The following is a 26,582-nucleotide window of genomic DNA, read 5'->3' on the forward strand; positions in this document are numbered from 1 at the left end:
CATCCACGGGAAACGGGGGGGGCCCGGCGGAGAGGGGCGAGGCGCGGAGCCCAGCGAGTGCTCCCTCGGAGCCTGGATGGCCGGTGATTGGCGTGAGCAGCCGCCAATAGGGCGAGGCGGCGGTGGGGAGAGCCAATGGGCGCTGAGCGCTGCAGGGCGGGGCGGGGCACAGGGAGAGGGCGGGGCGGGCGGCGCGCGTGCGCGGGGGGGGAGGCGGGGCCGTGTCGTGTCCGTGTCGGCTGCTCCAGGGAGGGTCGGGCGGAGGGAGGGGAGGATGGAGCGGGCGGCCGGGCGGCCGTGAGCGGGGCGGGAGCGCAGCCAGAGCGGAGCCAGCAGGCCGCGGGCAGGCCCGGGCGGGGGAGAGGCGAGGCGAGGCAGGGAAGGAAGGCAGCCGGGTGACGGGTCGTGCGGCGGAGGGGGCTCCGGGCGGAGAGCGAGCGGGCGGCCGGGGCTCCCGCTCCGCAGGGCGGCCGGCGGGGCAGGATGAGCCAGGAGGAGATCCTGAGGAAATTCATTAAGCGAGTCCAGGCCATGAAGGACACGGACCACAATGGGGAGGACAACTTCGCCAGCGACTTCATGGTGAGGGGCGGCGGCGCGGGCGGGGCGGGCGGGGCTCCTGCCGCTCCCCGGGGCGGGGGGGTGACCCGCAGCCCCCTCCCCAGCCCCCCGCCAGCGAGGGGGTGTCGGGCGGGCGGGCGGCGCATCCCTGGGGGTGACCTGCTATTGTGTGCCCCGGGGCTCGGCCGGCTCCCTGTGCCCACCGGCACCTCGGAGCTGGCGGGGGGAGGGAGAGCGTCCGCCTGGCTTCAGCCTCCTTCCTGCCCCCGGCCCCGGGAGGTTTGTCACCGCGGCCCCGGCCCTTCCCCGCTCCTGGGGACGTGGTGGTCATCGGCTCTTGCAAAATGTACTGGGAGGCTCCTCGTCCACCCGCCCCGCTGCTTCCCTGAGCACATAAAGGGGACAGGCGGGGCGGGGGGGCTGCGAGCGCTTCCTCGCCCTTGCCGCCCCTTTTCTGCAGGGGTGCCGTCTGTGATATCAGCTGGGGATAATCGGGCAGCCCTTCCCTCCTTCCCATTTTATCTGCCCCGGTAGCTGCCTGCTTGAGATTCCTCTCCTTTCCGAGGAGATGTGTTAAATGTATTGATAGTCCTTGGAGGAATATTCATCTTCCCTTCGCTAACATCTCCCATCCCCCATCGCAGCCCTGCCTGTATCCCTCGTCCTTTCTTCCTTCCAGATCAGTTCACCGTCAGCCTTTGGTTAACATGTGCGCTCGGGGAAAAAATTATTGGAGAATTAGTGCTTTTCCTGGTTTATTTTAGCTGTTTAATCGGGCTGTTGCAATATCTCGGGAGTTCTGGTCGTCTGAGCTGGTCGTTCACTGGTCGTGAACAATAATTTTGATTGGGCAGGTGTTGCTGGCACTTGTCAATATAATTGAAATACTTATATCAAAATGCAGTTAGACCCACAGAAGAGCTGAAGGAGAGCGGGTTAGTGTCCTCCGTATCCGTCTTTGTAGCTCGTTTCATTATGCGTCGCTCTTTGGGATTAAAAGCACATCGTTAGCCCTTTAAGCTGTCAGTTTGTGCTAGCGATCTGGGAACAAAAAAAAGAAAAAGAAAGTCTCAATGTCAGTGTGGCATCGGAGATGGTCCGAAATGTGGGGAGGAGGCCGCGGCTGTTGCGCAAGGCGAGGGGCGCTGGGAGCGCTGGCAGGTCCGGGCTGGAGGAGGAAGTGGACTTGGGAAGCACCGAGTTCATCCAGGGTGGGCAGCGAGCCCGTGGGAAATGGGCCACGCTCCCTGCGCAGGATTCTGCAAATACTAAAAGTATGCTGCTGAAACATCTGAGCGTGTGGGAAAGGAAGAGAGAAACGTGTGAAATGAAGAACGGCACTGGAGCGATAGGACCCTCCTAAATCTTTACGTGAGAGCTTAAAGGTTACAGAATTTGACAGAAGCTTTTCATTAAGTCATAGTTTTAGTAATATAATTGCTATTTAACACAGATTGACATCTTGTCTTGTACTGAGTCCGTCTTATTCATGGAAATTATATATACTTTATAGAAAGGCTGGCCTAGACTAGTGCGAAATGCAGGACATTTTTAATAATCTCTGTGTTTAGTACTTTGTTCTAGATCTCCTAATCCTCCTTTATCATTTCATATCTGATAATTATCCTGATGTTTTAGCTTTGTTGTAGTCAAATGATATACAATGCATATTTTTGTCATCCTTTCTTTGAAGCAGTGGCACCTCTGTATGGAAAAATAGCTTTTGTTTCAATTTCTCTATTTGACAGCATGTTGTTTCTGTAGCTTTCAGCTGTACAGACAGAGAGTTTTCCCATGTTTTCCTGTAGCAGCAAGAAAAGAGAATACAGGTAAAAATGGGAAAATAGGATTATAAGAACAAATGGGCAGGACATTTCAGGAGAAAGATGTATTACTTAATGTTGGGGGGAGAATTCTGTTGAAAATTTCTTTTGTGGTCTTAACACTTTGTATTTCAAACTTTCACGTTTGATTTTTGTGTCAGAAATTAAAGGAAAACCAGGAAATTAGGATCTTCATATCTAATATTCACCTTTGTGTAGTAAAGCAGAAATAGATTAGTGTGGTGGCAAGAATCTTAATTGCTGATTTAAAATTTTTTTTTCACTGTAAGTGTATTGGGGTATTTTAGGATTTTTGGGGTATGTGTTTTGGGGTGTATTTGGCTATCTTAACACAGCCGTGCTTAGATCCTCTTTGAAATGATTGAAAAGGAAGAGGGAAAGAGGTAAAGTGGATATAAGCTTCAGTATTCTGTTCAGTTAAAGAATTAATAGATTTTTTTGAGGGGTGAGAAGGGAGGAATTTTTGATTTCTCATGTAAGTGCAGGATGTTCTGTGGCTGTTAAATAGCGGCAACTTTGTGGAATAGGAATTGCTGTTACTCATTGCTTCATTTCCAAGTCTAAATGGAATCTAAAACATGAATGGCATAGTGTGTGAATGCAAATGAAAACAATTCTTTACCTTTAGGTTTTTATTGTCTTTGAATGTGTCGAGAGTTGTATATAGGCCTGAGTGAATGAACTAAGTACGTGCTGGATGCTGAGGAGTGCTGGAGGAGGGTAGAGAAGCTAGAGGTGTGCACAGGTAAGCTGATAAGGCTGGCTGATTGCTATTGAAAGTCCAGAGTGTAGATGACTAAGACTGCAATTTAATAATGCCACCGACATACCTGGAAACAGCTTCCGCTCGGAAGGTGGAGCATTGATTGTTACCCACTCCTCCACTGCCTTCCCACCTGCCCCCCATAGCAAGATAAATTCTATAATCCAGGCACCAGTAGCAAATTTGTTGCTGGAAATCAAATTTATTTAATTAATTTGCACTAGGAAGTAAGCAGGATGTATTAATAGATCACTTCAGTACTCTGGGTGTGCACAGTTAGGATTAAATGAGGTGGATAGTTTGAAAACAGGACAGGCATGTCTGTAAGCCTTGGCAGTAATCGTGTATGTGGATATGGGGTAAGTGGGCTTTTTCCTAAAATAATGGAGGTTAGGATTTTGCTACTATGGTTGCAGTGCATCCAGGAGTATATTTTTTCCTATGTTTTTGCTGACATTGTTATTTGGGTAGAAGGAAATAAATATAGATTACTTCCTCGTGGTGTTTCATGCTGTATGAATACAACCAGCGTGGTCTAGAGTCTGAATTTTTGGAATGAACATGTGTCTTACATCAAACAAGGGTTGAAAGTCAAAGTTCCATATAAAGGAAAAGAAAACAGCTATTCTAGAATTTAAAAAGGCCTTGATAAATACTATTTGCTGATTTATTTTTAAATTTTAATTTACCCACAATTAACACATTTTTGTTTTCTTTACATTATAGTCATGACAAAAGCATTCTGACACCCATTTCTCTTGTTTGATCTAGGTTGCCTTTGTTATAGGAGAACTGAAATAGGAATAGTGTGAAGTTTTACCTTCAGAAATCACATGTTTCAATTGTTTTATAGAATACGAGTCTTGCTTCATCTTTTGAGTTACATGTCTGGCTAATCTGTTGTCATGGAACACCGTGTGTGGCTGAGAATGGGGTTTTTTTTGTGATGGGGACCCTCAGCTGCTGTTTGGAGGTAATGGTGTCAAAATGATCTTGTCTTAGATCATCAGTCTAAATAACAATGGTGTTTTTTTTAACAACTTCATTATACCCAGTCACAGATCTCTCTCTACCTTTCATTCAAGAGGGCACAGGAACTAACTCAAGTAAATATTGTGTATCTGTGTTCTGTTCAATCTGTCTAATCTGAAACTTTTAGGTTTGGAAACAGTAAAGTACTCAGGGTGCTGTTTTCTGAAGTGTGAAAGGGAATTTGAATGGTTTGAAGCAGGTAAAAAACTAGTTTCTATGCTTTTTACTTCTACTTGGTTTTGGTTTTGACATTTTTGTATTTAAGCACTTCGGAGTGATTGTTTTGTGAAAACACTATTTAAAAAATGGGAGATGGAATTGCTTGACTTGTAAGGATAAAATGTAGCTGATCATAGGAAGTGCTACACCACATGTTAGAAAACTTGCTTTGTGCATTTTTTTAAGGCTTTTGTCTTTGTTTTATTTTTCGGTGATTTATTTTTTCAGGAAAAGGCACAATTTCTAAAGTGCCTAAAGGCTGCATAAAATGAGTGAACAGTCTACACTATAGTAAATCACTGATTAAAACTACTAAGACACAAAGTGAAAGTCACATACTGATGCCAGTCATGACATAGATTTTGTTCTGGTTTTGGAACAGCATTAGGGATACCAGAAATACCCATTCAACTGTAGCACTTCAGAAATGCTCCTCTTAAAAGCTTGTCTGTGTATTAATGTGCATTTGCATAAGCCTTTCTGATTCAAATACTATTAGTGCCCCTCTTGAGTATCTGTGAAGATATCTTTCAAATTTATAAGGCAGGCATATAATCTGGAAATGTATAAAACATTTATCGTTTTTTACTGTCTCTGCATTTTTTTAAGATTCCACCATATAGACATTTTTGGAAGTGTTGTTTTCTAGAATCTATTTAATGAGTTTCGTGCTTGTAATATATTATTAAAAACACTAATGCTTTGTCATATATGTTATAAATTGCATGTTGTCTTTTCAAGAGATATTATTTGTATCTGTAAAGGTTAAACTGGGAAAAATGCTTTGGTCCAATCAACTAGATGGTAAACTGTTTCTTGAAACTTCAAATCCAAGATTTAATTGGTGTAAGCAGAGATTTGCATGGCATTCTTGTAAATTGGATTCCTTTGAAAAACATCAACTGTTTGAAGCACTTATTTTCCCTAAAGTGTGACAGAAGGAGTAATTGCCTTGAAGAAAATGACCCATAAGTGTGTTGTACAGCTGATCAGTTATAAGAAACTCTGCTCTAAGCAATGAGTTAATAGGTCATAGGCAACTGTCACTGTAGATATGCCTTGTGCATTTTTATCATTTCAGGGTTAAATATTGGATCTGCTAGTAGTCATCTTTCATATTGTGCTTTAATTTGCATGTAAATATATTGTTGAAGGTTTGTTTCCATTAATTGTGTTTCAGCTAGATGCTGTTAATTTGTCTGTGGGGGGCACACCCCAGCACATGACTTCATTGTGTGTGGTTCTGGTCATTGAGGCCATTCATAAAGCTTCTTTTTACATGGACCAAATCTGGTTGGAGCAACGTGACTGAATAGTCATTTCAGTAAACCCAAACTTCAGAGGCTTGTGAAATTTTGTGACATACTGATCATTCAATGTTATATGAAAATACATTTTTACATGAACAATCATTCAGTTTAAATATTCAGCTTCTTTGTCCCTTTCTAAGGAAGTGAGTGCTGTTTCTGTTGCTTCAAAGAAGCCATTCTGAATTTTCATAGGGGCAGTTGAATATTGCCACAAAGCTGCTGTAGTGACCCTGGGGTATAAGAACTTGCAAATTCTGCCTAAAATTGCTGTTCTTTCAGCACATGAAACTAAACCAAGTCAGTTAGGCAATGCTCTGGGTTGTGTCAAATAGCTTGTGTGGTAATAAGTTCTGTTTGCTCACTTTCCAAAGACAGCCGTGTGTAAGTCTACTGTTCTCATGGATAAAGGGTTGTGCACTCCAAATAATTTAAATAGCATGTCAAATACGTACTTTGTTTTTATTCTTATCTCAGTTCTACAGCACCTTTTGCTGTGTTTAGTTATATATGTATATAGAGAGATACATATCAGTAGATATCTACTATCTATGATAGATATCTATGTATACATCTATGGGTATCTCATGTAACCATAATTTATCAACCTTAGACCCTAACCTATAGTTCTGTAGCTCCATGTACATGCTTATGTATTTGTATATGCATGGTTATATGTCTGTGTACTACTCTGCATGTGTGTCACATACACTATAGAATGAATTTCTCAGTTTGGATTGCATGTAATCTACTTTAAAATTGCTGTAGGTTCAGGTTGTTTTTCCTTGATGCTGTTATAGCTAAATGTAAGTTATCAGCTCTGCGAGCAGGGGAAGGTTAAGCAGATATTCAGATCATAAGTGCAACAAAAATCTGAGGCTTCTATATTAATCTCTTAAAGCCATTGGTTTGTAATAAACAGAAATTACTTTTTATCTTCTTCACTATTAGTATTTAAGATTTGTGGATTTTCCATTGTGTACTGCTACAGTTTGGCTAGTATGCTTAGTACTAAGGACTTCTTGTCATAGGGAAATAGTAATCCATTTCTTAGTGCTGGGAAAGTGTGACACTATAGCAGTACCTTGGATTTGCATTTCTAGAACTGAAATCAGATGGTAGATGGTGTTTTTTTCTTTGTCTTATAAAACGGCCTTCAGTTAGGGAGAGGCATCAGTGTCAAAGGTCAGATAAAGAACTGACTAAAGCAGAAGTGGGTTAGGTAGAGCAGGAGCTCTTTGTGCCTTTAGGAAGTGCAGTGTTTGCATCCTGGTGTTTTTCTCAAGCTGTTGTACTCTGTAATTGCTATGGTTATGCCAGCACAGGCTTGGATAACTCAGCTCTGTGTGTTTGCCCTAAGTGAAGCATGGATGTGCATTTCTGTTCCTTTTAACTAGCACATGAATGTTGCAGAGAGATTAAGCCCTTTGTTTTCCTGCTTCATCTGACAAAAAAAAAGTGCTAATATAAACTTGTGAATTAGTTGTTCAAATTTGAACAATCAGAATGTGTTTATGAAAGGAGAGCACTGTGGTGTGGCTGTGGAGTTTTGGATCTGGAACCTGCAGCCCCAGAGAGCAGTTGTATTGTTGGAGCTGTGTCTGGAGTCCCTCTGCATCCTCAAGAAACCGGATTGTGTTCAGACCCAAAATTGATAAGACAATATGAGTGCAAAGCCAGTAGCTTTACCAGGAAAGCTGAGAGTGCAGCAAGGTAAGGAATGAGTTGTAAGAGCACAAGAACAGTCAGGTCTGTCAGGCTTTAGGACTGTCGTTCTGGTTGGAAACTGTTGTTTTAAAGTATCTCTGAATACTGGTGTCAGGATGTTTGAGTCACTGAGGTTTACATAGGAAAGTTACTGCTTGTGTCCCTGAGGGCCTTGTTCTAGCTACCCTTTTGTCATCAGCTTTAGAATGAAAAAGTTCTTACACAGCTAAAAAGATCAAGTAGAAAAAAATGTTTCCCAAAAGGTACCAGATAAATAGAGGTATAAATGGATGACCTAGTTGAGTTGACCTAATTCTTTGCTCCTATCTGTCCTCCTACAAGCCAATACTTTTAATTTCTTTAAAAGGCAATTTTATTGGTGTTAATTTATGGAAAGACTTAAAGGCAATATTGTCCTAATGGAAGTGTCTTGTGAAAGTAAAACCTAGAAGAATTGAATTATCAGCTCTAAAAAGTAGTAAGGCAGTACTTCAATGGGGGAAATATCTATTAGAAGACGACAGAAGCTATGAATGATAATGCCTCATGGGCTACTCATGTCATTAGAAACAAAAGCAAATAAAGAAATATGTTTCATTCATTCATTCAGATTTCTGGAAGGAAGCATCAATAGTTTTGAAGGAAATCCAACCATAATGCTTCTGACAGTTAATTTTCTATATTACTTTTACTTCTGAGCTCCCTTAGTTCTGCAGAAAGAATTGAATTGCCTAGTGTCAGGAAGGTGCCAAGGGCAACTACATGAGTAGACTGAAAGGTTTAAGTGCTGTATGGATTGGTTGGATTGTTACATCTTTAATTTGCTGTGATTTGGAGAAATCCTAACACAGTTGTTCGGTTGTTAAGGGTATCCATATGACTTGTATTCCTTCCCTTTTTGGCAGAAGGGCTATATGCTTCATGTTTTACATGTTGGAGAGCAGGCCTCGATTTCTAAACATTATTGAAATATACTAGTTTTAATTGCCTGATCTTTGCTATGATTTTTGGTGTCTAAAGTTATGGGTTGGAAAACATCAGTCTCTAAGAGGAAGTTAGCTTAGTCAAAACCATATTGCTTTAAAGAATGCATGTACTACTTTAATATCTTTCATTTAGTTATGACACTGAACTTGTAGTTTTTAAACAAACCTTTTTACATTAACTTCCTTTCTGTGCAGTCTTGCAAGGTGTAGCTGGGTTTGTTTTCCTAAGGTCAGAGTTCAGTGGCGTCCTCTTAAACAATTTTACATTTTGCTGCATTGGTCCTGTTGTCTTGTCGTTCTTGCTGCTTCATGTGGGTGACATCTGCTTTTTGTTTTTCTTCTGAAAACACACAGATGTTTTGTACTCTGTGATCACGGGAAGAGCAGCTTCTATGTGGGTCAGTGGGAGAGTGGGGTCTTTGGGGGTCTGGAGAGGTAAATGAGCATCTTCCAGCTGGGCTGCACTGGGACCAAGGGGCCAAGGCTTGTTCCTCTGGGCAGCTCATGCAATCAAAGAGAGGCTGAAAGGAATGTGGTACGAGCATGTCTTATGTTCCTGCTTTTACTGAGGTTGGGCAGTCAGCACCTCTGCTATTGTTGCTATCCTTGCTATCTTTCTTATTTGCTTTAAGGTCAGTATCATGGATGAGGAATTAATTTCTTGTACTGAGCTAGACTAGTTCTAGGTTCTGATTCAAGCAAATTTTTCCTGGAGTTACTAGCATGATTTCCAGCTACTTGTCACAATTGAGAGTCTCAGGGGCCTGTTCCAGGATTTTCATATTGTTTTCCATTATTAATTACATATTTAAATACATTTTATCTTCCATTATGATAGTATGGCATTATTTTATTCTCCTGGTAGTTGTTGGAGGACACAGCTATCTTTGAACAACTTGGTTCCAAACTGAAAGGATGTTTGATGGGTTTCCTGTCCAAGTCTTCAGAGGACTTGTCAGTGTAGATTATGCATCCTGTTTAAATGACTGAGTGCTGTGGGAACTGCATTGCTCTTGAGAAGCCTGAATAGTGTTCTACTCTGTCCTAAATGTTTCACTTCTTATTTGACTGTGTTTGACTCTGTAGTGCATAACCCTGTGATGGACAGTGTCTTTTTTCCCTCAAGTGTGTGAGTAGCATGTGTGGTACTTGGTTATAGCTTCCTGCTTAGATAAATGTTCTTACTGGATTAGTTGTCCAGTTGTTTCACTGCACGAACTGAGAGATCAGTTAATATAAAAAGCAGAACAGACAGAGAAGAACAAGTGATAGGAGTAGTGCACTGCTCTTAGACTGTGCATAGGCTGGGTTGGAAGTTGATGACTGGCTGCTCTGTGATTGAGTAAATTAATCATGGAGATGTCTCAGTGGCAAATATATCATGTCCTGTGTATTTTCAAGTACTGTTTTTACACATGTAGAAAAGAAGTCTTAATTTTTCCTTTATTTTCTACTTGAATCTTTACCTTCATGCATGGGAAACAGGATTACAACTGGAATGCTTTTGTTATTACTTACTCCCTCATGTATATTCTGATAATTTTAGCAAATAGGTAATTGTTCATAGAAATGAATACAGTTGTCCAGTAGGAATACTCAGGGGAAGCATTTAGCTCAAAATAAAGCTGGAAAATGAAACAGTGCTCTGGAGGGAAGGGCATATGTAGGTTAGTTGAACTGCTTCAAGAAACTGAGAATTCCTGCAGAGTTGAATTAATTATAAATTGCCTATAGGGCAGCACCCCTATTGCACAAACTGCTAAAGGAAGGAAATAATCTCTTAGATACTGTGAATGTCCCCAGATAGCTCTAAATATTCAACAGTTACTTCTAAGATTTCAATTTTAGTAGCTTAGGTGGTTACAGAAAACTGTATGGATTTTTATTATGGCCAAATTAGATTGTAAAATTAATTTTAACTCATTTTCTTTGAGGTTGCATAAACAGAACTGTGATGTTAATGGACATATAGGGAACTATGTGTAAATGTTAATGGAGAAAAATGACTGATTTTAGGCAGGTAGAAAGGACTTGGAAAGTACTACAGGCATACACTGGAATTTACTTTAGTAAAGAAATAAAGTGTTTTATAGATGTTTTATTTTTCTGTTATTTCTACTTCATGAAGACTAGGCCCAGAAGGGAGAAATATATTTTGTTTCCTTTTATAGCTCTTTGCTACAGAATTGCATTAAGTGCTACTCAGGCACTTAAAGCTTTGGACATGAGTCTGCTTTTCAAACTGAATACTCTGAAATAAGTTAAGCTGCGGGTTAAGCCCTATCACAACCTTTTATATTTTCCTTATAAACAGAAGAACTTTTCCAGAGGCTATTCCACAGAACTGCTGCGGAGATTGCCCTGTTACATTCTGTAGTAACACTGCCACAGTTGCTTCTTCAGCTGGTGTCATCTATTTTCTCAATATTTTGACTAAGATGATGAAATGTCATCAGAAATTACAAAAAGAAATGTTTCTTTTCCCTTCTGTGGTGAAAATGCAGCTTGCAAATTGTCTGAGATGTCAACTTCCTATTTTTGTTTTGAAAAGAGCAGGTGAAACTGTAGCAGAGAAGCCTGGTTTTATTTTTTACGAATTACAGAAATCTATAGCCTGTTGATGAATTATTTAAAGTGAGAGACCAATAATACTGAAAAAATTTGTGTATCCCAAAGTCACCAAGCTGTTGCCATAAATCAGTGTGATTTCCTAAAGGGAAAGAATATTTCTTTCTAAAATGCTAGCTAATTCCATAACTAATCTAATATGGAATAGCTTGTATGTGAGCTTGCATTTGGTACCTTATACATGATTAAACACTGTAGTACTTTTGGTGCAAAGCTATAGCAACATGTCGTTCTGGCATGGCAATTTAAAATGCGTTAGCACTGTTTAAATTTGTGTTCATGTGAGAATGAAGCCAGCATCCTGTTTCTCCAGCCTTACAGCATACATAATGGGCTTCCCTTCCTGTATTCACAGAAAAAATATTCCCTGTCTGGTACAGTAAGACAATATGGTCATCCAATGCAAGTACGTGGATATAAATATCTCAGTGATGATATCTTTCACTCTCATGGAGAAAGATAACTTCCAGATATATTAACTGTATATGAGGTCAGGATATGTTTAGAAGTGAGAAAAGCAGCAATGAAGTAACAAGGGAATTCAGTGAAGGGATATAAGTAGGTAAAGAGCTGATTTATTTCTAGAGACGGTACCTTTCAAACTAAAAACTACCATAATTTTTTGCTTGGTAGAGGATGTTGTAAGGCATGTCAGGGATGCACTGAAATTGGCTTTTGTGAATAAATGCAAAAATGAGTTTCTTCTATTGAGTGCCATGTGGTTTATTTGTTATTACTTTGTTGTATTACTTACCACTTCAACACCCCCAGAACTGAGGAAGTCAGGAGTTTCCCAAATTTTGTACTGATGGTGTAGATGGAATAGTTTGCATGGAACACCTGAACAAGATAAATGATAACAAAGCAGGTAATATTCACATGTTATCTTGGGGTTTTTTTCCCCCTCTTTCCCCTGCTGACAGATTCTTTTTAGTGTGGTACTGGCAAGTTTATTGTGTTTGTTGGTGACAGCTGAGAGGGTGAAATGTTGTTCTTATGGGAATGTGGCTGTGTTGGTTTTGCGTGGCCTGGTTTTGGTAGTGGGTTGGGGCTGCACGAGTGGCTTCTTTAAGAAGCCACCAGAAGCTTCCCCCACATCCAACAGAGCCAATGCCAGCAGCTCCAAGAGAGACCCATTGCTGCCAAGGCCAAGCCCTTCAGTGATGGTGACAGCACCTCTGGGATAACATATTTAAGAAGAAAATCCAAAAAAAGCAATTGCTGCCAGAGAAGAGCAGAGTGAGAATATCTGCAAGAAACACCTGGGTGAGTGCAGAAGGAGGGGCAGGAGGTGCTCCAGGTGCCAGAGCAGATCCCCCTGCAGCCCCTGTGGCAGCCCCTGGTGAAGCAGCTGTGCCCCTGCAGCCCAGGGAGGTCCATGGGGGAGCAGAGATCCACCTGCAGCCCCTGGAGGAGTCACCCCAGAGCAGGTCAGTGCCTGAAAGAGGGCTGTGACCCTGGAGGAAGCCCACCCTGGAACAGACTCCTGGCAGGGAGAAGCCTGTGCTGGACCAGGTTTCCTTGTAGGACCTGTGACCCTGTAGGGGTCATGTTGGGGCAGTCTGTTCCTGAAGGACTGCACCACATGGAAAAGTGATCCACACTGGAACAGTTCATGAACTGTAGCTTGTGAGAAGGGCTCACACTGGAGAAGTTTCTGGAGAACTGTCTCCTGTGGGAGGAATCCCATGCTGGAGCAGGGGAAGGACTCCTCTCCCTGAGCAGTGGCAGAAGAAAGACATGATGAATTGACTGTCACAGCCCTTCCCCATCTCCCCACTCCTTGGGAGGAGGACATAAAACCTGGGAAAGAGGGAGGGATGGAGGAATGGTGTTTTGGTTCGTTTGTTTTTAATATTTGTTTTACTTCTCATTATTTGTTGGTAATAAAATCAATGAATACCCCAAAGTCAAATCTGTTTTGCCCATGTTGGCTGTCAGGGAGTGATCTCTCTCCGTCCTTAGCTCATGAGCCTTTCATTATAGTTTTTTCTCCCCTGTCCCATTGCAGAGGAGAGGGGTAGAGTGGCTTTGTGGGCACCTGGCACCAGCCATGGTCAACCCACTACAGCAGCTACCAAATTCACATGCCTGAGCTGCAGAGCTGTTTGGGTGGAGATCCCAACCTTCTCTCCTTCCTGTGGTTGGTAGGGTAGTGAGTATATGGTTGTCATATTGTGTGAAAAGTTAAGTACTTAAAATCTTTTAATTTACCAGCTGGGCTTGAGAAACCCTTAAAATTCACAACACATCTTGCATAACCGAAGTTATCCAGCTTGCTTCTGGAGGTTATCTCAAAGGCTGTGGGGGAGGATTTTTGTGGAAGAAAAGACAGAAATGCTTGCTCATGTGAGCTTCCTCTTGTATTCATACCCTTGTCTTTGACTTGTCTTTAGCTTATTGGATCTAGCTTCTGGACATTATATAAACAAGATATTCTTCAGGAATACTATATTTATATCAGCTAGTTGTTGAATCATCCTATGAAGTGTGTAGTTTTCCACTGGGCATAGTACTTCTGTCAGATCTTATCCAAATTGCAACATGTATTTTTGAGCCATATCAACTCTGATCTTAGAACATTTGCCTTGAATGAGAAGAATTTTGCCCCTCTCTTTATGTTATGATTGGATTGTACTAATTTTTTTTTTCATTTCTGTTTGTGCTACCTTATTCCTGGGCTGCTAAAAAGATTTCCTTATTTTTAAAAAACTTTTGTTTTTTACTGGTTTTGAATGACAGAAGCCATTGCATGATGATTGGAAAACCATGTGAATAAATTCCATGCACTTCTTCAACTTTGCCTCACTTCTAGACTAGAAGCTCTTCGGAGCAAGCATTAGCTTCATACAGGTTGTCATGGATTTGATGAACTGAAGGTAAATGATTATCTATAGTATAATTTGGTATCCTTTTAAGCTATGTGAGTATTGCATGATTGGTTGTTGGATTATAAGAAAGTATATGTGTGGGGGTTTTGTCTTTTTTCTTAGGTCAATGGTCAAAATAGAACTGTCTGGTCTATTTGGAACTTGGTCTTAAATTCAGAACAGAGTAGCTTAGCCACACATTTTATTGACCTTGATATCCTCTTAAAGAGAAAGTTACATTTATAAATGTTACCTGGCTCTAATAGTCAATGGACAATGAGATTTAACCAAACTGGTTTAAATGGTCTTTGTAAGAATCTTCATGCAGTGTCCCTGATGAATTTTCCTGTTGTGGTTTGTTCATTTCACCAGGAATAATATTTCAGGGTTTGTAATGGACCAGGAAATATTGCTTATGGATCCCTTTCCTCCAAACAGCCACTGTAGTGTTGAGCTGTTGTCTGAGCTTGGTTATTGCAGAGATTCATGGAGACCAAAGCCTAATTGAGTATTCAGAGATAAATATTGAGTCCTGACAGCTACAAGGAATGCAGTCAGTATTCAGAGGCAGTAGCAGTGAGGCTTGCACTGGGGCCAGGATGCAATCTTCTAGTAAGTGGTGTACTTGAGCGTGCTCACATCCTGTGCTGTTCACCATAATGCATCTATAAGAAGCACTTGCATCCTGATAAGACATTGTGATACTTCAGTGCTCCTGTGAATTAATTTGCTTTGGCTGTAGAGTATGTGTTTCTGTATCCTGCATTTTAAAGCCAGGACTTAGCAATCCTGTATGTCTCATCCTATTACTTGTCATGCAGTTACTGCGTCTTTAGAACAAATGTGTATTCCTGTCTGGGCTTATTAGCATTAATAGCTGTTCTGGTTGCTCAGTGGAATACTGATGCACAATGCTAGAAACTGGGAATGAGAAGAAGGTAGCCTTTAAGGGAGGTCACAATGGAAGGATTAAAGAGGGCATTGCTTTGGAAAAATGCTACTGTTCTTTAAAATCAAACTGCAGCAGCACATAGAGAGGTTGTGATTGAATCTAACTGACATGTTGAAAATTAATTGAGGGCTTTTAAAGGTATGGATTTGGTTTGGAATGCTGCCACTTCCATTAAGAGAAAATAAGATTGATAAACGTCGAGTCCTATTTGACTGTGCTTAAATAATTCTCCTAGTAGTAAGTGTAGGGAGTTCTGATATTTGGAAAGGGTCATTGTGCAAATTTCATGCAATATCTATAGCTTATATTCTAGCTAGAAACACTGCAATAGTCAGTCCTCAGTATCTGCAGGAATTTAGAAGTTTGGACTTTTTCTGACTAAAGGCACATCTGTTTCCATGCTGAAGAGTGAGTCACATGGTTTTCATGGCTGTAAGCAGCAGTGATACTTGTTCCTTTTAAGCTGTTGAGTGCTATGTAGCCTCATTTTTTCCACTTGCTCATTTTGTGCTGTTTTTTTAAAATTGTTATTATTATAAAAAAGAAGCTCCCACTTTGGTTAAGTATTTGCTATCTTTGTGAAATTTTAAATTCCATTCTTCTTTATCTAACTTTTTCCTGTGAGTGGCTTTGATAGATCAGAGGAAATAACTTTGGTAATGCAACTTTCCTCGTTTCCTGTGTCTCATCTACTTATTTTGTCATTCTAAGAGCTGTGATTAGCACTTTCACAAATTTGGAGATCTAAAATTGGAGAAATGACTCCTAATTATGCTTTGAAATAATGGAAATGTAAGATCAATAGTCAGTAAAATGCTATAATGTGTATGATTCTTGAGGGAGGTAAAACATTTTAATGGAGAAGGCAGCAGAGAAGAGGAAAGGTTGGGAGGAAGCTGTTGAGGAGTTTGTGGAGATTGCATTGCATTTTAGTGACCTAAAGGAGAAGGATGTTCATAGCTTATTTGTGTGCAGGTTGGCAGCCTGATGCTCTCTCCATGATTAATGTATGTTGAGCAGTGTTGAAAGAACAGTAAAAATGTGAGGGAAGTTCTGCTTGTGCCAGGAGCTGTCACCAGTATTTTACATTTGAGCAAGGCCTGACTCTGGTCTCTGCAGGCAGTGGAGCTTTGTGATGCCATCCAGAGCGTCCACTGACAGTGTCACACTGTTCATTCTGTGGCTTTGCTCAAATAGGTTCTGGTTTCCCAGAATTAGAATGTGAATTTGACCACAGCTCAGATTTTTTTTTTTAATGTGTGTGTAAGCAGAGAAAAGAGGAATACTCAACTGAGTGCTGAGCAGCTTTCCTGTTCCTGGATGGGCAAGTGTCCCTAGCAAGTTCGTGTACAGACAGCATTTGCTCTGAGATGAGGAAGGAATGGCAATAAGGAGATGAGTGGTTTAGGGAATGAGATTAAAGTGACAGAATTGGAGTAAAAAGCTAAGAGGTGAAATATTGTTAAAACTTGATGCAACAGTTAAAGAAAATCTCAATATATAATTAGCTGTTGCCATTGATGTTAACTATTGCCTCTGGTACAGGAAAAACAAACCAGGCGACCCTTTGTAGGGTGGGAATGAAACTCTGTCCTCATAGAATTCATTGCACCAGAAGTTTCATTGCATTAATGAAGCATGGCTCATACCAAACTCAAAGAATCCCAAAGTTAGAAAGAAAGGAACCTCTTTATCCTTATCTTCTAATCCTGTAGATCATCAAAACCTGTCTTTCCTGTGTTCCATTTAACTTCTGCAATATGTGATGGAAGGAAGCAGATAAACAGCGGTTTATACATTCATGGTTTTAACTAGAGGGAAACTTCTTTAAAATCAGTATGCCTCAGAATTGTATCCAAGATGGTAACTTGCCATTTTCTACAAGGTAGAAAAGCCTAGAATCTACTTGAGCTGCTTTTTGCGCTTTTTTTGAGGATTTCTTAAAATAAGAAACCTGTGAGTTGCATTCAGTCTCTCTAACCCTTCAGCATTTGTCATTTACAGGGTTTGGGTGGTATCTAAACATTTAGGTCCATAATTAATAATAATAATAATTAAATCAGAATCAATAAACCATGAAAGAAGTATTGCTTTGTAAAGGCTACTTGTGTGCTGAGGTGATGGGTTTGTTACTTGAACACACTAAATCATTGAATATTAATAGTTGTGCTTGGTACAATAGAATAATATGAATGTGATTGTCTTATGCTGCCTGAAAGGAGCTCAAAATGTTGTAAACATTTCTAGAGTTTTTTTGGGGAAGTTGTGGGGTGTGTGGGTTTTTTTAGTGCTGTTGAAATTAGAATCTGCTACATATGGTCCAATAGGTATATTCATAATTTGGAAGGAAGGTGAGGAAATGAATCTACAGATCACTGTATGTGACCAACCAGGTGTTAGCAAGGTGGATGAAGATGTGGCCTAAATAAGGCTTAGAGGAAATGCTGAAAGTTGGAATTTGGCCAGGATGTTCCCCTTGTTGCCTTTTTTGCTGTTCTCAAGAACTACTTGTTCATTAAAATAATCAAAACAATTATCTTGGAATGAAATGGACTAGCAAGCACAGTGTTATTGTAGGGCACATATGCACATGGGAAATAAAACCTGGAGTTATTTCCGTATTGAGGACAATTTTCTTGAGATTTCTTTGAATTTGCAGCATAAGAGCAAAAGGGTAAAACTGTCTTAGACTTGCATGGACAAACAGGATCTGAGTAGAAGACAGTCCCTCAAAAATAACTTGGTTATAAAAAAATGACCAGTTCAAGTGATCTTAATTGCAGTTGTGGTGGCTGGGAGAAAATAATAACATGAATGAGATTTTTTTTTTTAATCCTTTCCAGGCAGTGCAATGCAGGCTGGTGTACATAGTGCAATAGATATATAAGTAATGGGGGAGGAAGATAAGGAGATAAATTTTAGGATCATATGATGCTGTTCAGGTCCTTCAGAGTATTAAAACAATGTAATGTGTCAAATCAAATGTGCACCTAGTCTAATACTTTATTGTGACTGTAGGATACTGTGAGAATGTCAGGAATGAGATGGAGCCATCCTCCCAGTCTTTCTCAATGGCAGATCCTGAGTAGAAGCTCAGAATGTGTCCACAGTAGCAGCAGGTTGGTGAGCACAGGACACCAGAGCCCATCCCTGATCAGGACAGTGGCAGGTACTGCTGCCTGGCATGCTTCAACAGGTCCTGGACAGCTTTCAAATGTTTTACTTCTTTAGTTCTGTATAATTTCCTATCATTCAACTTCTCCCATTTTCTTCCTTTTTTTTTTTTTTTTTTTTTTTTTTTTTTTTTTTTTTTTTTTTTTTTTTTTTTTAAAAAAAAAAAAAAGTGGCTATTTTGAAGAGAAAAAGTTGTGGTGAATTTTTTTTAGCCATTTCCTGTGTGGCAAGAATAACAGATGTAAGCATGCAGTAAATCTAAGTGATTCTTCAGGATATGTCTTTAGCCAGGTCCTGTGCTTGTTCAGATTGGCTTCAAGGTGTTTTTCCTGCTGGGGGATCGAAAGATTCTCTGGCAAACTGATTCAGTATCTTTAAAAAGAAGGAAATCTGTAATAACCCTCTGAAATACTTAATTTCTTTTTTTCAACTTCATGGCCTGCCTAGTCTCCTCCACAAGAACCAAGAGGTTTCTTGTGTGTGCTACCACTACAGTGATCATTTCCTTGATTGTATAGGTTTCTTACAATCCTAGGTGCATTAAAATATAATGTAAAAATTTGACTTGCTTTTTCTCACCTTCCTTGTTTGTCTGTATTCTTTGTAATGCACGATGCTGCTTCCCCTCTGGTGTGCCCTTGCCCATCAACCCAATATAATTTGTAGAGGTGTCATTAATTTACAAGTATGGTCCTGCAGTCAAGTTTAAGATTCCTTTTATATTCAGTATTCTCCTTTTACTCTTAAATTTAGACACCCTTGAAGAGGTCAGGCAGCTAGAATAGATGATAATTTTAGATCTCTTCCAACTGAAATGTTCTATTTGAAACTTAGTTTGCTGTAATGTCTTCATGTAGTGCAGGTGAAAAGAAAGATCTGCCCATTTCCTTTGACAGCAGTCACTTAATGTGCCTGAACTTTGACTTTGGCTCTGCCCTTTATTTAGGGTGTGGTGTTTCATGCCTATCAGAGGATTTTACACTGTGCTGTAATAATTTGTTATTACTTCCAAGTTTAAGCCTCTTTAAGCCTGACTTACATTTTAGTAGAGGTAGAACCCATTCTTGTGGTTTGTTGGTTGTTTTTTGGTTTTTTGTTTGCTTTTGAGGTTTGTTTTTGTATGGTTTGTTTGTTTGTTTGTTTTTGATGTTTTTTTCTCCCCCAAACCATTGGTTGGTGTTTGGATATTTCAGGAAGTAGGAAACAGAAATACCTTCATCTTTCAGATCTTTTTAACACCCATGTTCAGCATCCTGAAAAATGCCAGTAACGTTTCACGAAAGAGTACTTGGTCATTAGTGTCTCAACTCTATTGGCTGAGCTTTATGTCTAGGGCTATATTTGTTCTGTGTCTCTTACCCACAAATGCTGCTGCTACTGGCTGCTTCTGTTGTGGCCCAGGGATGCTTTTAAAGAATTTTCTCCTGTACAGTTGGACTGATACAACCAAGGACTGCCAGCTCCCCTATTTCCATTGGGATCCAAGGTTTTCCTCTGCCCAAGAGGACACTGACATCTAGTGGATGGGTTCCACTGACACAGGGCAAGAGAGCTGCTGCTCAGTGGCCATCTTTCTTCTAATCTTTTACCTAATTTTTCTTTCATCTAGATCCTTGGGGTTGTTAGGAGAAAGGAAAAAAAGAAAAAGGCCAGTCAATTTTTATGTCACTTCTGGAGTTTAAAGAGAGAAGTCTGTGCAGTCAAAGTAGTTGTGTTTCATTGTTGTTGGGTTTTGGGGGTTTTTTTGTTCCTTCAAGTCACCTGCATCTGAGCCTCAGTTGTTTGTAATAAAATGATTCAAGTTAGGGCATTGGCAGTTGTTCTCCCAGCCTGTGAAGAACATAATTTACCTGTAGAGCACAGCAAGAGGCAGATCATAAAATCCTTGAGTGGTTTGAATTGGAAGGGACCTTAAAGATCATCTAATTTCAATGGCCCTGCTGTGGGCAGGGACATCTTGTTGCTCAAAACCCCACCCAGCCTGGCCCTGAATACTGCAAAGGATGGGGCACCCACAGCTTTTATGGGCAGCCTGTTCCAGTGTCTCAGCACCCTCATAGTAAAGCATTTCTTCCTAACATCTTAGCTAAACCTGCCCTCTCTCAGTCTGAAGGCATTGCCCATCTCCTGTGGCTGCTGTCCTTGGGAAAAGTCCCTCTCCATGCCTGTTGTTGGCTGCTCTAAGCTCCCCTTGGGGTCTTCTCCAGGCTGAGCATCCACAACTCTCAGCAGCTGTTCCAGCTTCTCACCTCAGACAGAGCCTCTGAGCTGCCTTCAGTTCTGTGCCTCTTCTCTCTTTGGAAATTGAAGCCTAGTAAAGCCTTGCAGCTCGTCCTGGATGTGTTAGTTCAACTGGGAACCAAGCAGCAGGAGAAGCTTTAACAAAACCACAGATTTTCCAGGAATGTTCCTAAGCAGAAAACAGTTCTTAGAAATCAAACTTTCTGAAAGTGTTCATCCAAATGTTAGTATTTCTTTAAAGACAAAAATAGACATTTTGTTTCTGAAGTAATAAAATCCATTTTTCTTTATCAGAAAAAATAAACACTGCCTAAAGCTTGACAGCAGGAGTTGCCATGTTTAAGTATTGCTGCAGATTATTGTTTGATCTCTCAAGTGTTTAAACTGTTCTGCACTAGTACTCATCAAACAATAATGTCCTGGGTTTGGATTTGTTGACCATCTGGTAACTTTGTAAATGTGGTTAGAATGAGACAATTTCAAGGAACTTAAATTAGGACTTAAAATCAAAGAAAAGCCTTTCAGGTCCCTTTAATGGTACAGGAGTCATAGAAAGTACAGGTTGATATTGCTTAGGATGAGGGTGTTAGGCTTAAATGTTCAGGGACTGTTTTTAAAAGGAAAATACTGCTTCTTTATCCAGAGTAAACACTGATTTTTGTTTTTCCTGAAAGATGCTAATATTTGCTAGCATTCTTTGGTTACTTTGAAAATATCCCCAAATAAACCCAGACTATTACAACCAAAACCATTGCCATAAAAAAGAATTCATGTTTTATATGAAGTACCAGGAAACAAATGTAAAAGCTATTAATGCTGTTTGTGTGCATTTAGGCTATGCAACCAATAGAATGTGAGTGTTTCTGTCCTAATAGGAAAATTTAATTGATTTCAACTTGAATTAGTTTTACTAATATCAGACCACAAAGAAAATTAAAAACATAGCCATCAAAACAGAAAAAATCATAGCTTTAACTAACCTATTATGTAAATTAAGATGAAAAACTAGATTTTACTTTGTCCTGTTGTCTATTGAGAATTTATATTGTCTCATCTGTAGCTTACCAGTATGCTGGACTAACTGCTGAATACAGGCTATCAGTAATTATTCTGTGGGTTTTTTTTGGTTTTTTTTTTATCTTGGTGACTTTTGTAACTCTTGAGTTGCCACTTAGTTATTTGTGATATGCATTTGTGTTTCCTTCGTTATAACTTCTAGCCTACAACTGTATTTGACATTTTTGAGGTTTATTCTTTTTTCTTTTACCCTGAAAGTTGGTTCTTTTTATTAATGTTATATTCCCATCTTCATCTCTTACTGTCTTCTGGTTTGCCATCCAATGTTTGTTAGTGTGCACTGCTTTGCTGGAGAGGTCATGAAGGGAAATGCCTGCTTGGGCTGGGAAGGTTTTTTGAGAATCTCTGCTTGTGAAATCCCTTCAGTCAGATGATTTTTTTTTTAAAAATTTCCTTGTAAAAATAAACTAAAGAGACTAGTCTCGACTGAATTCCTGTAGAAATTCACATACTCTTCTTTTGAATTGGCACCGTATCAAATACTTATTTGAAGCTCAGATTGGAACAGTTTCCTTTTCCAAGAAAGGAAGTGGAGTCACATATTCCACCTCGATGAGAATTGTAGATAAAGATCTTGAGGTGGGATCTGAAGGTGTTCCCGTGCGTTTCTGAAATACCTGGAAGTAAATCTCTCATCCACAACCCGGAGGTGTTGAATAAAGTTGTTTGTGTATCAGATAAAAACCCCGTTCTACTGTTTACCAAACAAACTATCCAGTTATACATTCTGGATTGTAAATATTAATCTTTTTAAAGTAATGGCAGCTGAGGTTTATTTTAAATTTATCTGCAGCTTGATTGACAAGGCCCTTGTTTGAATGAGATTTGTTCTGCCAGTTGACTTGAGGACCTTTCTATTTGTTGAAATTTGGCACTGTAGAAGGACTGTACTTTGCTCATCAGCTGTGTAGCAAATTTAAGTTGTGGAATACTTAAAAACTTTAGGTGATTGTGCATATACTTCATATGAGGTAAGGTTCTTTGCTCTTCAAAATATAAAAATTGCAGAAATGATTGCATTGTAAGTGTAAAAAAGGAATCCTGCAACTATTTGTAAAATAACTTAAAATTTGAACTGCAGTTTTGATGTACAGAATAAAATTTTCTATAAAGACTTTATTGTAGAAGTATGTGGAGTATAGTGGTACAGGTTTTCAATATTGGTTTTAAGAGGATGTACAATGAATGTCTTTTATTTGACCCTTTAGGTACAAGCTTTCGTGACTCTTCAGAATTAAAAATTTCCTCAAAAATGTTCATGGTTTTAAAAAGATTAAACTTCAAACTGTTTGATTAAAGCAGTATTTTCATTTACTGCTTGGCAACTTCACTGTAGTATTCTTGTCTTTGTATCTTGTCAAGATACAGGCTTGCCAAGGAGACAACTGTTCCTTTTGTAGCCACTTTTGGATTGGCATGGCCTGAGGATACCTGGGATTAAGGTCACAGTGGAATTCAAAGTGTAAATGGTGTGGCCAACAATAAATGGTCATGTTGGAGAAGCACCACAATCTTTTCCTTTTCTTGAAGTGCTTATTGAACAAAATAGGAGGCAAGTAAGAAACATTCTCCTTGGGTTTGAGTATTGAGTATTAATGTAATACTAAATTAATACTATAATATGTACTCTTAATGGTAATGCTGTGTAGATGCTCATGTTCCTCTTGTAGGAGGCAATTGCATTCAATATAGCACAAATGGAGATGTGAGGACCTTTTCTTGAATTCAGCAGAAACAAATGACAAACTTCATGTTGTTGAAGCATTTGAACATTTAGCAGTTATACTTGAATGTTCAGCCATTAAAGCAAGAACTTTAATGGAGAGAAATAATCTAAAGTCATGCATGGAAATAACTGGTTGTCTGAATTTATTTTTTCTGTACTAGCCATTGCTGCTTGGGTTTCATTTCAATAGTTGTTTTATACTCTTTCTGCCAGAATTTCGAGAATTTTGTTGCCCATTGGATTCCCTGTCCTGTCTCTTTTTGAAACCAGAATTATGCTTGGAAGGTGTGTGCTTCTGAATTGTTGGGGACAAATTCATTAGGCAAAAATTGACAGATACTGCAAATATAAATGATAACAACACAAAATTCCTTTGTATCTCTGTAAATATTGTGCTGATTATTAGCTAGGGTTATTACAGTTGAAATCTTAGTACAAGTTTGTGACTTTAATGAGGCTACTTCTTTCTAGCTCTTAAAATGCTATTGAACTCTATCTTAAATGGCCTCTTTATAACTAGCACATTCCTTGGCTTCCAAACACAGCCTCAAAGAAAGGGTGAAAATAGTTGTAAGCATGTTTTCTCCAGAAAATAGTAGAAATGTATTTTCTGTTTGCTATCTTATCTTTATATTGCAGTCCCTTATATATTCCTGTGTGAGTTGCTGCATGGAAGTACTGATTCAGCACTGGTCAAGTTTTCTTATTTTTATTTATTAAATAGTGGAAGTTTTACTTGCTAATTATGAACTGGCATAACTATATTGTCAGTATCCTAGTTCTACCTGCTGGATAGTGGGGGTTCTAAACTGCTTAAAATTTCTACAGATACTGTGTTCCTATACAATGTTCAAGCTTGCTTCAAAAGTAAAAAGTTAAGACTTCTGGTGAAAGACAAAATTGGCATATTTTTTATTGCAATTGTATATGAAACACTAAACATGTGTCATTGAATAGCAATTCAGCTGTATGCCCAAGGATGTCACTGAAAGGAGCAGCAGCTCTGAGCTCTAGAGATCTTTCAGTAAGGTGATTTGGACTCAAACTAGATCACAATTACAGTGTTTCTTGACTGCACAAACAGCTCTGCTTTTTACCCAGAGCAGTTGTTAGGTTCCAGCTTTTCCACTTTAAGTCATTCTCAGTGAAAATCTTACAGGGCAGGATCTGTGTTTCAGATAAATTTGCAAGACATGGCTGTTAAAACCCTTTTGGGAGGGCAGGACATAACAGCTATGGCGGACCTTTTTTGAGGGAGTGTGTGTAGATTTATTAAAAGGCTTAAATAAGGTTTTAATAAGGCTTTAAGACTGTTCTCCTGTGCCTTGCCTTTATTTATGGCATCCTTGGTAGTGGGGGACTAGCAGGTAGGAAATTCCAGTTTACTTCTGTTGGAGTGAAAGCTCAGTGTTTCCTGTTTCAGTCATGGTGCTTTTTTTTTTTTTTTCTCCCACCTTGTATGAATTGCTTGGAAAACAAACACTGACCTCAAGGAAATGTGTTCCAAGGCGTGGGAAAAGAGGAAGGGTTTTGCATCTTGTGAAGGAAGAGGGAGGAGAATTTGGGTTGGTTCCCCCCCTTTTCTTTCTTGCTGAGCAGAAACAAAAGCAAGATACATTCTCCATGGATCTCAGTGCTTCATGCCACATACTTTGAGGTCACAGACAAGGGAATGGTAAAGACTGTGGGGAGTAATAGGTGGTGATAGATGATGAAATGTTTCAGGGAGAACTGATATGGTTAAAACCCTCTTTATTCTTCAAGGATAGAGGCTAATACTTGTTTAGATCCTCATGCTGTTTGTTGATACGAGTTGTACCTCGTGTATTTGCTGCACAGGTTTCCCTGTGAATGCTTGTCAGTGTTTGAGTGTTTCAGGATGTTCAGTTGGTTGAGACACAAGCACTGGAGCTGAAGAGTCACAAAGCTGTCACAAACAGTGACTGATCCAGCCCCTCCTGTGGCCATGAGAAAATACGGCTTGTGTTCCATTTAGCTGATTGACCTGGAATAAAACCTCTTGCCTTTGGGGTGTTTTTTTTGTGGAAAAAGTCTCAACTTGCTTTTAGATACTTTCTTCTGGGTTTCCCAGGGTTCGTGGTAGGTACATTGTTACTTTGGTGTCTGTTCCTGGTACATCAGAGGTGTTGGGTTTTGAAGTAAATCGGGTGTGTAACAGAGATGAGAACAAGTATCTACTTCATCTCTGTTTTGGGTGAAGGACGTGGTCTGTAGAAGTTTTCACTCAAATGTTGCACTGACGGTGTCACATCCAGGATGCCAAAATTTGATTTACTTCAGAGGCAGAGCCTAGGATAGACTGACAAGATGGAATGGACTGTAGTGTGGTCACCTCTCCTGGAGAACTTGAGAGTGGCTCTTGAAAGGAGGTTTACCTAGACCTATAACCATTTTTTGTTTTAAATAAAGATTAAATGTGATGCTTTTAATATACCTGTGCTGTCAGCATGCATAAAGCCTAATACTGAAGGAATAAGAGGAAAATAATGAATCCAGTAACTTGGAAATCATTATTTTAAACAAGGGGGTTCCCTGGTTTATGAGTTTTATTTCTTTGTTTCTCTAACTGCTTTGCTTCCATATGCTGTTGGGGTTTATATTGTGAAGACAAAAAGGCATCTTTTTGCAAAAATTTTGAGGCTTATTTCTGTTTTGAATTATCAACAATTGTTCTGGAATTGCTCTAACACTGTTAAGAAGCCTGCTATTTGTAATGTGTGCTCATGTTAACCTTTTCTGGTTTTGCATCAAGGTGCTTCCTAGACTTGAGTCCAAAGCAGGACTCTAATTGTTCTAATTGTGTGCTTTCATACTATTAGAACTGTTCATGTTCTTCACTCACAGTCTATAAAGAACTGTTACTGTTTCATATCCAGCATATTTTCGCTTCTTGTAATGTGTTCACAGTAGTCACTGCAATAATGTGAGTGTGCACAGCAATAATGCTGAGGAAACAGTATGGTTCAGAGATCAGAAGTTACAATTCCAATTTTTAATGAGTGTGCTGCAGAACTTTTGAAAATATCTCAGAACATACATTAGTAACCTGCTAGCTAAAACCAGATTATGCTTTGGTAATTTAGTGTTCTGCTTTGCTTGATTATTTCCTTGCTTGTTGCCAAACCACAGATCTCCTTAGTCTTCTCCAGCCTTGTAGAACTGCAGTAGGTATGTGGCTTAACTATAATGCTGAACATAAATTAACTGTAATTGATAGTACTGCTAGTTTAGACTAGGATTAACATGCAGATAGTAGAAAAATAGTTTTAGAAATGAGGGAGAGGAAAGGAGACTTTGGAAGCAGTCAGCCCACATTTTGATAGTGTCTATGTAAAGCTATCTTTAGTTATTAGCAATGTGGGAGATGTGTCTGATTCTAACCTCTTTCTTATGGAAAATATAGGTTTGGAAAGGTGGGAAATGTTGGTCTTACTTTGACAGTTCCTAATTCTCAACAGTCAGCTGCTGGTTTGA

The 26,582-nt window shown here is 39.7% G+C and overlaps 1 protein-coding gene across 1 annotated transcript in view; it reads left to right on the forward strand.

The window, feature by feature from the left end:
• Positions 1-223: 223 nt before the first annotated feature.
• PTPN12 (protein tyrosine phosphatase non-receptor type 12) overlaps positions 224-26,582 on the forward strand; it is a 70,981-nt gene continuing 44,622 nt past the window's right edge. The window contains exon 1 of the mRNA XM_063396948.1: positions 224-582. Within this exon, the coding sequence (XP_063253018.1) occupies positions 484-582 (99 nt within the window). The 5' untranslated portion in view covers positions 224-483. The remainder of the gene's footprint in view (positions 583-26,582) is intronic.

This window comes from Prinia subflava, chromosome 4, assembly GCF_021018805.1.
Source record: "Prinia subflava isolate CZ2003 ecotype Zambia chromosome 4, Cam_Psub_1.2, whole genome shotgun sequence".
Taxonomy (NCBI): Eukaryota; Metazoa; Chordata; class Aves; order Passeriformes; family Cisticolidae; genus Prinia; species Prinia subflava.